At 43.1% G+C, this 16,911-nt stretch overlaps 1 protein-coding gene across 1 annotated transcript in view; it reads left to right on the forward strand.

Annotated features, from left to right (window-relative positions):
* Nucleotides 1–16,650, forward strand: part of frmpd1 (FERM and PDZ domain containing 1) — a 132,107-nt gene extending 115,457 nt beyond the window's left edge. The window contains exons 15-16 of the mRNA XM_033017891.1: nucleotides 1,416–2,102; nucleotides 12,266–16,650. Of these exons, the coding sequence (XP_032873782.1) occupies nucleotides 1,416–2,102; nucleotides 12,266–14,583 (3,005 nt within the window). The 3' untranslated portion in view covers nucleotides 14,584–16,650. The remainder of the gene's footprint in view (nucleotides 1–1,415; nucleotides 2,103–12,265) is intronic.
* The last annotated feature ends 261 nt before the right edge of the window (nucleotides 16,651–16,911 follow it).

Genomic DNA, 16,911 nt, shown 5'->3' on the forward strand with positions numbered 1-16,911 from the left:
TTGCGAAACCATCCCTCTTATACAGGTCACCTCTACATCAGAAGAGATTCCAACAGTCCAAAAATCTGAATCTGTGCCCCCTGCATCAACTCCTCAGCCAAGCATTGATCTGTACTGTCTTCCTACCCTCACTAGCATGTGGCACTGGGAGTAATCTAGAGATCACTACCACTGTGGTCCTGCTTTTTAACCTTCTTCCTACTCACTGTTCCTAGATTCACTAGTATCTCACCCCTTTTCTTACCTATGTCATTTTTCACATGTCACTTCCCTGTCATCCTTCCCTGCTGCTGTGCCTCAGGGTCAGATCGACCACAGAACACAATTACTTCTGACTGCTTCCCCTCCCCCTTGAGAATGTTCTGCAGCTGCTCGGAGACATCCTGAACCGTGGCACCAGGGAGGCTACACACCATCCTGCAGTCCATTTTGCCACCACAGAATCTCCTGTCTGTCCCCCTAATGACTGTCCTGCCACAACGGGTCTGACTGACTTCCCCCTTCCCTGCTGTGCCTCAGGGCCAGACTAAGTGTCACTGCTGCTGCTGCTCTCTGCTGTCTAATGATATCCAAAAGAGTATGCCTGTTTTTGAAGGCAATGGCCACAGTGGATTCCTACACTATCTGCCTACTCCCTTTCCTGGCAATCTCCTGGCTATTTCTACCTGCACCACATGGCCACCTTATTATAGCCTTTAACTATGAAGCCCTCAGTATCCCCCTTGTACGTCCAGCTCCAACTCCTACATGCGGTGAGTCAGGAGGTGCAGTTGAATGCACTTCCCACCAAAGATCTTATAGCGGAGCTATAAGATCTTTGCTTCCCACAGACGTAGTCCACAGGGACACCTGATTTCCCACATCCTGCAGGAGGAGCACACCACTTCCTGAACTCTCATCCCTGCTGCACTGACTATAGAGGTATTGGGGGGAAAAACATCACCTTATGTTACGTGTAGGAAGGAACTGCAGATGCTGGTTTAAATCGAAGATATACACAAAAAACTGGAGTAACTCAGCAGGACAGGCAGCATCTCTGGAGAGAAGGAATGTTTCAGGTTTGAAGAAGGGTCTCGACCCGAAACGTCACCCATTCCTTCTCTCCAGAGATGCTGCCTGTCCCGCTGAGTTACTCCAGCTTTTATGTTTAGCTTATACCTTTTACCTCCGCTCAGCTTTTTCACTGAAACTGCTCGAGGCAATTCTCAGCACTTACTCTCGACCACAGCAACCGCAAAACACAGCCTCTCCCAAATTGGCTGCTCTGCTGGATCCCACCTTTGTTTTGTAAACCACCAGGAGAAGACACTCTCAGACACTAATGGCTGCTTTTTTATATTGTTGCACTTTTATTATCAATAGTATTTGCTGGTATCTTCTCTCTTTAACACGAGATGTAACTGTGTCACTTGCAGGTGATGAGACACGAGGACTGAGCGATTCAGAGTCATCATCAGACATTGACACATCGGTGGACACATCTGTCCACAGACTAAGAAATGGGTTCACACAGTCGCTGAATGAAGAAGATGAAGATGCCAAGAACTCGGAAAGTGAGGCTACCGACAGTGATTACATGCGGGAGGATGTCCTGGAAGAGACCAGTTGCAGTATAGGATCAGACCTTAATGATGAAACAAGTCAGGGAGGTGACACTTGTGAAACAAGCTGTTCTGCTGACTCTCTGGAAGAATTGCAGATGGAGACTTCAACGAGCAGCATATCAGGTCTGCATTCGTACGATGACTTGTCCGAAGAGGATGATAAAGATTCTGCGACTGCCGAGAGTGAAAGTGAGCCAGTTATGAAGAAGCATTGTACATTGCAATCTAAAACCAGCTTTCCTCAGCTTTCAATTGAATCTTTGACCTCCACTCAGACCTCTGAGTGTGACAAAACTGATATGAAGGAATTGGTGACTTGTTACTCAACCGACCTCAGTCCAAGTAAGGATCATTCCACTGCAGAAAGCTGGGATCAGTGTGCCGAAGATGTGGATGGGAGCACCATACAAGGGAACATATTTTGGAATTTGACATACCACAATATGGCCACAGAGTTACCACCCATTCCTTCCCCAGTTGATGATGGGGATGCATCCGGTGAGTTTCTAAACATCCCTATTCTGGACCCTCCCCCTGGCTTTCGAGACAGCAGTTCTGAGGATGAATTTTTTGATGCACCTGAAAGATTTACCTCAGTTGAATTCCCAGATGATGCAAAATTCACTGGAACTGGAGCAGGTGGGTCTGCACGATGATGACAATTAGTTATGCATATTGTTCATCAGATCTCTTTCATCTCAGGGAAAGTTATTTTGAACAAGGAGCAGACACACTTTTATATACATTAGAGAAATTACTTGCAGCCTATTATTCTTCACTTTAAATATCATCAATTTTAATTTGTGACTGGTGATGGTGATGATGAGGAGATTTGGAGTCATATGATGGATCTAACAATTCACACCAATAAACCACCATTGAAGCCATCCCAGTTACAATCAACAAGTGTGTGTGCGTGCGTGCGTGCGTGCGTGAGTGCCTGCGTGCGTGCGTGCGTGCGTGCGTCATTTTTCCTGTGAAACGTATCTCCTCGAAAACCAGACGCCGAAACGGGGAAATATTTACATAATGCTGGCGGAAGCTTTTGGCAGTCCTTAGTAAAGAGCCTATAGCTCTTCGGATCGCTCCGGGCTATCTCGGGGACCTGCCGCCCTGCCCCACTCCTCTCTCTCTCTCCCTCTCTCCCTCCCCATTCTCTCTCTCCCCCCTCTCCCTCTCTCCCTCCCCATTCTCTCTCTCCCCCCTCTCCCTCTCTCCCCCCTCTCCCTCTCTTCCCCCCTCTCCCTCTCTCCCCCACTCTCACTCTCTCTCTCTCCCCCTCTCGCCCTCTCCCTCTCCCCCTCTCATCCCTCTCTCTCCCTCTCTCTCCCCTCCCTCTCTCTCTCTCTCCCCCCTCCCTCTCCCACACCCCCCCTGCCCTCCCTCCCCTAAACCCCCTTCTCCCCTCCACCCCTACCCTACCCCTCCCCCCTCTCAGCCCCATCTCTCCCTCTCCATCCCCCCTCTTTCTCCTCCCCTCTCTCTCTCCTCCCTTCTCTCTTTCCCCTCCTCCCCTACCCTCCCTCTCCTCCTCCCTTCCACCCCCTCTCCTTCTGTCTCTTGCCCTTCTGCCTCTGCCTCTCTCTTTCTGTCTCTCCCCATTCTCTCTCTGCCCTCACTCTCTACCCCCCCCCCCCCCCCCCCCCCCTCCTCCCTAGACACGTCTGCGAGTTGGGGGCTATGCGTCAGTGGATAGGACGGTTATGGGGTAAAAGGAGCAAATTAATAATATTCATATAATATCAAGGGGGGTAGTTAGCGTGTGTGCGGGGGGGGGTAGTTAGTGTGTGTGTGGGGGTGGTTAGTGCGTGTGACGCCGCATGCTGCCCCCTCCCACCAGCCCCCCCCCCCCCCCCCCCCCCCCCGCAGTGGTGAAATATTTGCGTTGGGGGGAACGGGTTGCATTGGGGGAATGGGTGAGTGGTGGAATATTGCGTTGGGGAACGGGGTGCGTTGGGGGACCAGGCTCCTGTGTGACAGGGACCTAACGGGTCCCACTTGGTCTAGTATTTAAATAAAAACATAGGCAAACCGAGGGCAATGTGAAGTTAAACCTAGGCATTTAACAACCATTCAGATAACCATTCAACCAAGTTTGCAGATCATCAGGTCATAAGTGATAGGAGTTGAATTATGCCATTCAGCCCATTAAGTCTACTTCGCCATTCAATCATGGCTGATCTATTTTCCCCTCTTAACCCCATTCTCCCCATAACCTCTGACATTTGTACTAATCAAATTGATGCCCATAGCCTAGCAATAGTCAGCAAATCCATCCGGCCAGTCTCCCAGATGCTTGTTTGTATCTACAGGTTGAACATAAGTGCTCATGACCAGGAAGGACCTGTATTCAGGAAAGATGGGGAAATAAAATTGGACTATTGGTTAAAGGAACTGTTACATCATTGGAAAGATATTTAGTGGTTGGTTCGAATGAAAGGAACAATAATGGAGCCTTTATCCTGCTGGTTGTACACTATAAACTTCAAATTAGAGGAAACGAGGTAGATGGCAAATATGGGGACAATTTGCAGACTGGCACCAGAAGTAGGTGCCTTCAATTATCCTAATCCGCACTTTCAATAACAGAAAGTTAAAACAGAGAGCAGAATTCCTGAGATAAAAAGACAATACATGTACAACTCAGCTGGAGGAGGGAAGGTTTCAGTAAATTGTGAAAGGGTCTGGTTCAGATAACTTGGCAAAGGTGGGTGGCACAGTGGCGCAGTGGCAGACTGGCACAGTGAATCGAGCTGCTTCCTCAGCTCCAGCAATTTGAATTCAATCCTGATCTCCAGTACCGTCTGCGTAGAGTTTACAAGTTCTTGCTGTGAAGGTTTCTTCTGGGTGTTGTGGATTTGTTCCACATCCCTTGTGGGAGAATAAAGTGGTTTAGGATGGGATTAGTGTAAAATGGGCACCAGATGGTTGGCACAGATCAGTTGGCCAAAGGGTCTGTCTCTGTGCTGTATCCCTCTATGATTCTTCAACTCTTAAACCATAAACAAGTAATGGAAAGCCTTGAAAGAGGATATGGATTGATTAGGTCTGAGATCTGAAACCCAAATATTTTTTTTGCAAACACTATATATTAAGAGGTGTAATACACATAGCCCCCTATTTCTATAATAATAGGATTAAAATCTGATAATTTCTAGATCAGTGGTGTGCAATCTTTTGCAGAGGACCCATTTCTAAAATTTAAAATGCACTGAAGTGTTACTCTGAAGAAATACATTTTAATTTAGCCATTACTGTTTGCTTGGCTCACATGCCGACCAAAAGGAAATGTCTCAGTGTTCTTATAAAGATCTCTCCACGAGCCAAAGCGAATGCAAGAAACAGAATAAATATGTGTGATCTAAGCGGTTGATTCTGGGAAGAGGGACAAATTGAGACTTTGGCCCTTGAACTGCAGAGCAACCCAATGAGACTGTGCTACAAATGGTTCCTGATGATTGGAAAATTGCAAATATTACCTTGCTGGACGAGAAGGGTACGAAGCAGAAGAGCGGAAACTATAGGCCAGTTAGCCTGACTTCGGTGGTAGGTATGATTTTAGAGTCAATTATAAAGGAAGAGATCACGCAGTACTTAGAAGTTCACGATAAAATAGGCCGGTCAGCATGGTTTTGTTAAGGGAAGATCTTGCCTGACGAATTTGCTGGAGTTCTTTGAGGAAGTAAATTGCAGGATAGACCGAGGGGAGGCTGTAGATGATGTTTACCTAGATTTTCAGAAGGCCTTCGATAAGGTGTCGCACGTCAGGCTGCTAGGGAGGATGAGAGCCCATGGTATTAAAGGGCAGATACTAGTATGTATAGTGGGTTGGCTGGGTAGCAAAAGGCAAAGTTGCAATAAAATGCGCTTTTTCAGGTTGGCTGCCAGTGACTAGCGGAGTTCTGCAGGGCTCAGTGCTGGGGCTGCTTCTCTTCACGTTGTATATTAATGATTTGGATAAGGGGATTGAAGGCTTTGTGACCAAGTTTGCAGATGATGCTAAGGTAGGTGGAGAGGCAGGCAGTGTAGAGGAAGTAAGGACTCTGCAGAAGGACTTGGACAGGTTAGGAGAGTGGACAGAGAAGTAGCAGATGAAATACAGTGTAAAGCAAAGTGCAGGACTCCCAAAAAACTAATTTGCAAGTTGAATCGGTAGTAAGGAAGGCAAACTCAATGCTAGCATTTATACCAATAGGACTGGAGTACAAAAACAGAGATGTAATGCTGAGGCTCTATAAGGCGCTGGTCAGGCTGCATTTGGAGTATTGTGAGCAAATTTGGGCCCCATATCTGAGGAAGGATGTGCTGGCTCTGGAGAGGATCCAGAGGAGGTTTACAAGAATGATTCCAGGAATGAGTGGATAAGTAGATGATGAGCGCTTGACAGCACTGGACCTCTACTCACTGGAGTTTAGAAGGTTGAGGGGGGACCTCATTGAAACTTACAGAATAATGAAAGGCATAGATAGAGTGGATGTGGAAAGGATGTTTCCAGTGGTGGGAGAGTCTAGGACCAGAGGTCATCGCCTCAGAATTAAAGGGCGCTCTTTTAGAAAGGAGGTGAGGAGGAACGTCTTTAGTCAGTGGGTAGTTAATCTGTGGAACTCATTGCCACAGAGGGCTGTGGAGGCCAAGTCAGTGGATATTTTTAAGGCAGAGATAGACAAATTCTTGATTAAAATCAGCGTCAAGGGTTATGGGGCGAAGGCAGGAAAATGGGATTAGGAGGTAGAGATCAGCCATGATTGAATGGCGGAGTAGAATTGATGGGTCAAATGGCCTAATTCTACTCCAAGAACTTGTGAACTTGTGGAATTGTGTGATAGACCACGACAGGCAGTGAATGCAGTAATGAGGCCTGGGATGGGTCAGGGGAATGCCAGAAGCAGTAATGGGATGGGCTGGGGAGGGAAGTGCTGCAAAGGCATTGGGGAAGAGAGTGTTATGATGGAGTTAGATGGACATCAAATATGTTGGAGCTGGATGTGTGGGAATGGGTCTGACGGAGCAAGTACTCTGATGTTACAAGAGTATGGGATTGGGCTCAAGTTCAATGTTGGACCAGGCGATGATTTGTGGCACAATCTCATAGTCAGAGAGGGCTATTTTTTAGCAGTGGGCTATTTATCGATAGTTCAACAATACTTCTGCAATGTCCATCTAATTCCATCCAGGGACCCAAGCAGTTCTTCCAGGTGAGACAGAGGTTCTCATCTGACCTCATCTACAGCATTTGGTGTTCATGGGCTCCTCCTGTACATTGACGAGACCAAGGATAGGCTCAACAGCTGTTTTGCCGAACATCTGTGCACTGTTTGTCAAGGTGTGCTGGATCTCCCAGTTGCTAACAATTTTAACTCCTCTTCCCATTCCCATTCCCATATGACCTTTCTATTCTGGGATTCCTCTATTCTCAGAGTGAGGCCATATGCAAACAGGAGGAACAACACTTCATATTCCGCTTGGGTAGCTTACAACCCAACAGTATGAATGCTGAATTCTCCAATTTTAGGTAACTACATAACCTACTTATCCCTTCTTCCTCCATATAATCCATCCCCCGTGTTCTCTCCTCTCTTGTGTGCCCACCTGGAATCGCTTCTATTTCTCCCCTCCCCCCACCCCACCTGCATTCCCTCCTCCAGCTTCCCAATTCACAACCGTTTAAGCCTTTTGTCTTTTCATCTCAGTCCTTTGTCCAACCATCTGCCTATCAAAAAATCATCCTCACCTGTATCAACCTATTAATGTGTAGGAATGAACTACAGATGCTGGTTTAAATCGAAGGTAGACACAAAATGTTGCAGTAACTCAATGGGACAGGCAGCATCTCTGGAGAGAAGGAATGGGTGACGTTTCGGGTCGAGACCCTTCTTCAGTCTGATGTCAGGGGAGTGGACTGGACAATTATAGAATGCAGTCGAAGACAGTAAGACTGGTGGGCGAACTGGGAAGGGGAGGGGATAGAGAGGCAAAGCAAGGGCCATTTGAAGTTGGGGAAGTCAATGTTCATACCTCTGGGGTGCAAACTACCCAAGTGAAATATGAGGTGCTGTTCCCCCAATTTGCGCTGGGCCTCATTCTGACAATGGAGGAGGCCCTAGACAGAATGGTCAGGGAATGGGAGGGGGAGTTAGTGCTGAGCAACCTGGAGATCAGGTGGGTTAAGGCAGACTGAGAGGAGGTGTTCAGCGAAATGATCGCCGAGCCTGCGCTTGGTCTCACCGATGTACAGAAGTTGATACCAGGAACAGCGGATACAGTAGATGAGGTTGGAGGAGGTGCAAGTGGACCTCTGCCTCACCTGAAAAGACTATCAGGGTCCTTGGATGGAGTCAAGGGGGGAGGTAAAGGGACAGGTGTTGCATTTCCTGTGGTTGCAGGGGAAAGTACCTGGGGAGGTGGTGGTTTGGGTGGGAAGGGACAAATTGATCAGGGAATTGCGGAACGAAAGGTCTCTGCTGAATGCAGAAAGGGGTGGAGATGGGAAGATGTAGCAAGTTGTGGGATCACATTGGAGGTGACGAAAATGTTGGAGGATTATATGCTGTGATTGCCTATTACTTGCCAGGCTTTATCCTGGACATCCTTTCTTTTAGCTTTCTTCTCCCCCCCACCTTACAAAAAATCTGAAGAAGGGTCCCGACCTGAAACATCACCTATCCATGTTATCTGCGTAATAAAACAGGTGCAAACAGATATCATTTCTGGGCATTCTTTTCACACTTTTAACTGCCCCAATCCTCCTACCAGCATTTCCCACCTCAATATTGCCTTTATTGAAACCCATCTGCCAATACATCTAATCCTGCAACTTTAACAATATCTTTTATAATGCTAAAATCTTCATTATCTACAACTTCCAATTTGCATTATAATTTGGACTTTTACATTGAACGATATTTGTCTCTGCAGAACATGCCTATGCTTGAAACGCTTTTCCCAATGGAACAACATTTCCACTTTCCACCAGAATGTCTGATGCTTACCCTCACTAGCTCTCTCTTTTCCATTTCAAAACTAGATTAATTCTCATTCTATTACTAATTCTTTTGCTATATACTCTGATCTGATGTAATATTTTATCAAAGTATTTTTTTAAATCTACATCAGTTTTATCTCATATTTATCTTATACCCACTAAGAACATAAAAAAGTTGACCAATTTTATATTGCTTTGTTAACCTCATCCCATAAGGTTTATTGTAGTAGAAAGAGCGAACTATAGTTCCAGGGTGGCACCTGACCAAGATGGTAAAATTGTAATCACGAGAAGCATAAAAATTGGCTTTGTTACAGTAGTTAATGATTTCTTAGGCTGGAACTAAAGTGTATTGGTAGAGTGGAAGAAAGTATTTATTCTTTCATACTGCAAATTATGTAGGAATATTTGTAGGAGCAGGATAAGGCCATTCGCCCCATCTACGCCATTCAATCATGGCTGATCTATCTTTCCCCCTCAATCCCATTCTCCTGCCTTCTCTCATAACCCCTGACACTAATACTAATCAAGAATCTATCTATCTCTGCCTTAAAATATCTTAAGATTATCTTAAAATATCTTAAAAATATGGGGCCCAAAACTGCTCACAATACTCCAAATACAGCCTGACCAATGCCTCAGCATTACATCCCTATTTTTATATTCTAGTCCTCTCAAAATAAATGCTAGTATTGCATTTGCCGTCCTTCTACCAATTCGACTTGCAAGTTATCTTTTTGGGAATCCTGCCCCAGTATTCCCAAGTCTCTTTGCACCTCCGATTTCTGAATTCTCTCCCCATTTAAGAATAGTCTTTGCCTTTATTCCTATCACCATGATGCCACACTTTGGTACACCTTACTAATGGACCTAACAAACATTCCATGACCACAAAATAAGTTCAAATTATAAAATAAAAAAGTGCACTCTTCTGTCAAAGCTGTTGGGAAATTAAAAAAAATGCTTGTATTAAGTTGTCTTTCATGATGTTGGATATTCCAAAACTCAGATGGCTCTTTGGTGTTGCAGGTGTCTGTGGTTCTATAACTTCACAATGAAATAAATATTTGTAAAGTTTGGTCTTTGTTTTATTATGAAGGCAACTTGTTAACAGAAAATCTCACAAACAGCAGTAACATAAATGATCAGACTGTTTTGGTGATGCTGTATGAGAGATCAGTATTGATCAGAACAATGAGACATCTCCCTAACTCTGTACCGCACAGAATGTTAGGATATTTTACAGCCATCTGAATAGGCAGAAGGGACCATGGCTTTATGTCTCATCTCATACATTGGTGTCTAGAATGGGGTTACACCACAGAGCCATAGCTGATATAAAAATCATCATTATCAAAGCTGCGGTTTTACTAGTTTAATTAATAAAATGTTCACAATGGCTTTTGGAAAACTACTTACTGGTGATGATAAAGTGAAGTTTCCTTATTGTGTTAGGAAATGTCCATTTGCCCAATACAATAGAGGTTAAAATCATAGCAACATATTACACGAGATTTATGTCCCTGCCATCATGTCCTAAGGTACACAAGGGAGTGGGTTGAAGCAATCAAGCCCAAAGTTTAATTGAAAATTGGATGGCACGGAAAAACCTGATCAGTCAGCTTAACATTTGTGATAGGTAAGTTACTGGACAGTATTTTGAGGGATAAGATATATATGCATTTGTATAGACAGGGCCGATTAATGATAGTCAGAATGGAGTATGTTGGAGATCATGTATTTTGATTTGATTGAGTTTTTTTTCTGAGTCAACCAAAATGGTTGATGAGGGCAAGGCCGTGGACATTGTCTATATGGATTTCAGCAAGGCCTTTGATAAGGTTCCAAATGGTAGGTTACTCCGGAAAGTTGGTTCAAGAGTCAAGAGTTAAGAGTGATTTATTGTCATAAATCCATGAAACGGAACAATGGAATTGTACTTGCAGCAGCACATCAGATATGTAAACATAATACTCTGTAAATACCATATTAAACAACAAAAAATGTCAATATATATATATTTTTTAAAAAACAATAATAGTGCAAAGAAAAACAATGCCCCCAAGTCTATGTAGTTTGGATCTTATTTGAAGGTTGTAGTATTTAATAGCTTGATGTTTGCAGGGAAGATCTGCTCCTGAACCTGGGCATTACAATTTGCAGGCTCCTATACATGCCTACTGATGGCAGGAGTGAAATGAGAGTGTGGCCAGGGTGGTGTGGGTCTCTGATAATGCTGGCTGCTTTTTTGAGGAAGTGACTCCAGCCGATCTCTTTGATGGTGGGGAGGTCAGTACCCATGATGGACTGGGCAGTGTTCACCACTTTTTGCAATCTTCTTTGTTCCTGGGCATTTGAATTGCCGAAGCAGGCTGTAACGCAACCAGTCAAATGCTCTTTACTCTACACGTGTAGAAGTTCAAGAGAGTATCTGCTGACATACCAAATCACCTCAATCTTCTAAGGAAGTAGGGGCATTGATGGGCTTTCTTTATGATTGATTCAACGTGTTGGGTCCGGGACAGATTTCCAGATATATGCACGTCTGGGAATTTGAGGTTTTTGACTCTCTGCACCACCACTGGATTCCATAGGATCCAGGGAGAGCTAGTAAACTGGATGCAGTATTGGCTTCCTGAAAGGATGTAGAGAGTGGTGGTGGAAGCGTGTTTTTGGACTGGAGGCCTGTGACAAGTGGTGTGCCTCAGGGATCGGTGCTGGATCCATTGCCGTTAGTGGTTCATATCAACAAGTTGGGTCAGAATGTATAGCATGATTAGTAAGTTTGCAGATGACACAAAAGTGGGTAGTATCATAGACATAGAAGATGGTTATCAAAAAATGGCAGCAGGCTCGTGATCAGCTGGGCAAGTGGGCTGAGGAATGGCAAATGGGGTTTAATTCAGGTAGGTGTGAAGTGTTGCATTTTGGGAAGTCAAACCAGGATAGGACCTTCACAGTGAATGTTAGGGCCCTGGGAGGTGTTGTAGAGCAGGGATCCAGGGGTGCAGTTGCGTACTTTTGTGAAGGTAGTGTCACAGTTATGTAAGATGGTAAAGAACGCTTTTGGTATATTGGCCTTCAAATGTCAGGAAATTGAGTATAAAAGTTGGGATATTATGTTGCAGCTGTACAAGATGGGGAGGCCACATTTGGAGCACTGTGTTCAGCTTCAGTCGCCTGCTATAGGAAGGATGTCATTAAGCTGGAAAGAATGCAGAGGAGATATAAGATGATATTGCCAGGATTTGAGGGGCTGAGCTATAGGGAGAGGCCGGGCAGGCTAGAACCTTATTCCTTGGAGTGCAGGAAGCTGAGGAGTGATCTTACAGAGGTCTATAAAATTATGAAGCGACTTATACAGAGTAAATGCACAGAGTTTTTACAACACTTGTCGTAAATTCCAAATATACCATGAAATCAAGTAACAATGATTGGAAAATATCTAAGAGCAAAATGAGGTGTGTGTAGAAGAAAATCCAATTGCAGGATGTGGAGTACAAAGATTATATAAGGAGCCAAGTGAGGTGGTTTCGCAGGAATGTCAACTTGCCACTAATCTCCATTGCAACACTGGAAAAATTCAAACAGCATTACCTACAAAACAATCAAACATGTTTACTGGCATTTGCAGGAATTGCTACATAAAATATTTACGTTTTTTTTTCTTTTTTGGCAGATTTAAAGTCTGCGTGTATGAAGGGGATTGAAGAGAAATGGAATATGCAGACACCTCCAAGTTATTATGAGAGCACAAATGGCATTGAGTCTGCGGAAAGTATTAAAGATACAAATGAAGTAGCAGAACATGTAATGAATACAAAAAAGGGACACTTTGATCCTAAGGACATTTATGATGCAAAACCTGAACTATCCCAGCTTTACTCAAACAAAGTTGAAGATCTCCTGTGTTGTCATGACAGGGATGATCTTGTATCAAGAAAGCAGCAATTGCCATTTCCCTCTTCAGTGGCAGGTATGGAGACCAAAGCTTCCTTATTGAAACATAAGCCATTGAAGCCATGCTCTGTCAGCATCAATAAAAAGGCAGCACCTAGCTTAATGGAAATGGAGCCTGATAGCATGGAAATTAAATCAGTTACAGAAGCAATAACAGTCATCACTACAGTTTCAGCTACACGCTACCCATGTGATACAGGCTCTAAAATTGGCTACACTTCAAAAACAGATGGTTCTGAAATGGTTGAAAGTATAAGTGAACCTTTCACTGATGTGAAACCACCCAAAACAGCTTGTTCCAATATTGAGCAATCTCAAAGTTCTTCAGAAGTAATTGTTGAGCTTGGAGACTTATCCGTTCACAACTCGATAAAAGATAAGGCACACTTTGTTACCACTGCAGCCTGTACTGATGAACAACGAACCCTGAACACAGTTAACATGATAAGCAAAGACCAAGGTGTTGTTATTGTCAAAGGCAGTGTAGTCCTGGAACAGGTAGATTATACGTATGGCCCACAGTCAGACTTAGATCAAAATGGAACTGCACTTAGACTTGCATCATATGAAACAGACCTCAAACAGAATACAGGCACTTACAAGGAAGAATCTGACAACTATGACAAAGGAGAATCATGTTATCAAAAAAGCAATTGCAGTATAACTTCACAAAAACATTTGGTGATGTTCAACAGATATCAAGAAGATTTCCCAGAAATGTCAGTATTGGATGAGGGAGTATCTGACAAGAGAGTCTCCTCCATGGGAGACATAAATGTGCATTCCCTCGACATGAACAGATTGGTTTTGAACTTAAATTGCATGTCCTTTAAGACATTTGGCACAGTCAAACATTTGTCATCACCAACCTTGGAACCAAATATGGAAATTTTCTCAGTAAGGCCCCCAAACAGTTCTAGCTTTCACGGGGAACATGAGAAAAAGAACCAATCAAAATCTGAATGGAATTGCTGGAAACAACTTGAGTCAATTATACATCCCACACAAACAAACATAGATAACCCCAATGCAACACTGGTTTCCCCAGGGGATGAAAATGCTTCCTATAAAGGAATCTCACAAATACATAAATCAAAGCTACTTTATGAAGTAGCCTACTCACCAATTCAGAAAACTCCAGCACTAGTAAGTGAATGTCCCCCTGCCAAATCCAACAGCCACAAAGAACCAGAAGAGGAGCTAGGTTTGAGCTGTGGAGAATTGGTCATGCCTACGATGGATACAATGAATAAAGAGCTCTCAACAAGTGGAATGGAAGCATGTAGCTGCCAGGTGGTATATGGAAATTGTTTCAGAGCATTAGGCATCGATGCTAATAATGAAAACAAAGAAGTAGAAAGTCTCAAACAGCGACCTTCTCCAAGGACCACCCCACCTGATTCAGGAAACCCATTGCCTCAAATCTTCACTACATCTATTAAACAAGGTGAAGAAAGCACGGCAGCCGACCATTACTTTGGTGTTCCTGAAGGTGACACTGCTGTGAAGAATGCAAGTCTGGCCTTGTTACTACTAAAAGATAAAATATACAACATGCCCAATGGATTCAGGCTGGTGCATAATGATATTGTGGAGTTGCTCGATATTTTGAAGGAATGTCCCAGAGAAAGACATGCAGAGGAAGTTTGTATAGCACTTCCCTCATTTACCAAACAGAAACTCTATAGTGAGTGCAGAAAGTTAATGTCTGCCTGTCAAAAGTGTGTGAAAGTAAATCAGACTCCTGATGAGATGATCCTTGGGGTTTCAGAAAGTTTCCGGGCCCTCTCACAGCTAACCGGGACATGCTTCCAACTTACAAGCTGCCTACATTGTGCAAAGGCCCACGCAGAAGTGAACAGTAACTTGAGAAAAGTTGTCATGATTTATAAAATCTTTGCGCAAGCCTCTGAGGATGCATGTGGCAAAATGTCAGATGATTTAAGCATGAAATGTCTGGCTGAGCAATGTGCTGCTATATCTGCAAGGGTTTTCAGTCTGAACCATTTGTTCACAACTAATTCATTGTTAAAATAGAAGGTATTGTCGACATGGGAGAATACAATTACAATTCCTAAAAGATAACAGAGTGGTACACTACCAATCCTTGCAAGCAACATGTGTGTCATACAACGTGACACTGTGCTAAAAGTCATATGGTCTGTGCCAATAAGGACTTATTGTTAAAGATGGAAGACAATGTCATATTTTGATATTAACATAGTTTTCTCAGTAGCTGCTTGCTCATGCAGAATTTCGATGTATATCATAGAAAAAGTGGTTAATTACTAAGATGCTGACCTTTCATCCATATAACTGAGTTCTGAGTTCAATCCATTGAATTAGGGTGAACATTTCTTCCCAGCTCTGATTGTAAAGGTTTTAGAGTTATTATGTTTTATGGGATATAATTCTTGTTCCTAAAGGAAAATAGGTCATGCCGTAAAATTCCTAAACATTTGGAATGAATCAGCATGCAATATTTGTCTGCTGCTTGCGTGTGTCTGTGCACAAGCATCCACCTGTGTGCATGAGTCTGAGCATGTGTGTGCGCATGTGTGCGAGTGCATATGTGTGTGGTTATGACTACAATGATGTCTATATGGATGTGGGTGTGTGAGTTGCATTGTCTGACAGTAATGGTGGTGAGTTATTATGAAAGTAGGCAAAATAGAGGGAATATGGCGTTATTGGTCAACAACTAACTTAGATGCTGTCTTTCTTGATGTGTTTGGTAATAGAAATATGTGTAATAACCTAGAGAAAGAATGTTTCACATGTTGATGCTGACATCTTTCGTTTTACTGGAGATAAATATGACAATTACAAAGTACTGCTCCTATTTCTATTTCATTTCATTGAGTGGTAGAGAATGGATTTCCACCTGAGGAATGGAACAAGCTGTGCTTCCCATCACTTGGTAAGACTCACCTGAAAGCTTTATCCAAAGAGTTGATATAAGTCATGTGATTGTGTGTACAGCTTCATGAAAATGGGCAAAGTTCATTTTAGGTCAATGTGGAAAGTGAAGTGGATTTTCATCTTTATGGATGGAAATTGTTGTTCCATGAATAATTTGGTCTGAAAACCACTTCCTAACCTCAAGCCGATGGTTAGATCTTGATAGAAGCTTCTACTTATCAGGAAACATTGTGAAAATGTTAGAGATTCTTCTGTTGTTTCCCTTAAAATTTGTGAGCCTGGGGGTGACGTTGTGATGTATGTGATCCAGACATGATTTAACCATATAATTTATGGTCATGTTGTTAAATACAGTATGAAGGTCAGGATGTTCTAACTGAATGTAGCAACAAGAACATCAACTGCAATCTCCCAACCTGTTCTGCCTTCAAATACCAGCCACTATATGGGATGGCGAGTGGTGAATTATTTGTGGTGCTCTATGGAATATTCTACTAAAGAATGTCAGAAATTCTACTAAAGGCATAAAGGCATAAAGTATATTCCTTGTTTTTCATTCATTTACTCAAATGTCCTACAATCTCCTCAAAACATTATAAAATAAAATGAAAATAATTCCATCATTGTATACAGTAAATATTGTTATTGTTCAAAACTCAGTGTTGCAGTAGTACATTAAATAGAGAATTATTTTCTCTTTCAACATTAATTCAAACAAATAGACTTTTGGCCCTATAATTTAAATGCTGATTCTTTATGCGCTGTTGCATTTATTTTCAGTAAATTTCCAGAGTGTAGTTTCCCACTATCTCCCAATTCCCTGGAAGTCACTGTGAACCCTGCTTGCACAGCTTGTTCAGGATTTTCCTATTCTTTCACTACATTTACAAAGACAAGGGTTTTGATCTCTTGCAGAAAGTTGCTCCATTGAGTCGAGGTTGGACAAACTTAGATTTTCTCAGGTACGCAGGAGGTTGAAGGGAGACCTGATATAAATAAACAAAATTGTCATAGGGTAGACGATCAGAACCTTTTTCCCAGGGTATAAATGCCAAAGATAGAGGGCATAGCTTTAAGTTCAGAGGGGTAAAGTATCAAGGAGATGTATTGGGCAAGTTTTTTACACAGTGGGTGGTGGTGCCTGAAACGCGCTGCCAGGGGTGGTGGTGGTGGCAGATGCAATAGTGGTGTTTAATCGGCTTTTAGTGCAATAGTGGTGTTTAATAGTCACATGGATATGCCAGGAATGGAGAGATATGGATCATGTGCAGGCAGATGAGATTAGTTTATCTTGGCATGTTCGGCACAGACATTATGGGCCAACGGGCCTGTTCCTGTGCTGTACTTTTCTGCGTTCTATGTTAATTCAAATTATGAACCCCAAGCCTTCTCCATTGTGCAGCTCAAGGGTTTGAGGCTATATATAATAAACCATCCACACCT

Source organism: Amblyraja radiata, chromosome 3, assembly GCF_010909765.2.
Source record: "Amblyraja radiata isolate CabotCenter1 chromosome 3, sAmbRad1.1.pri, whole genome shotgun sequence".
NCBI lineage: Eukaryota > Metazoa > Chordata > Chondrichthyes > Rajiformes > Rajidae > Amblyraja > Amblyraja radiata.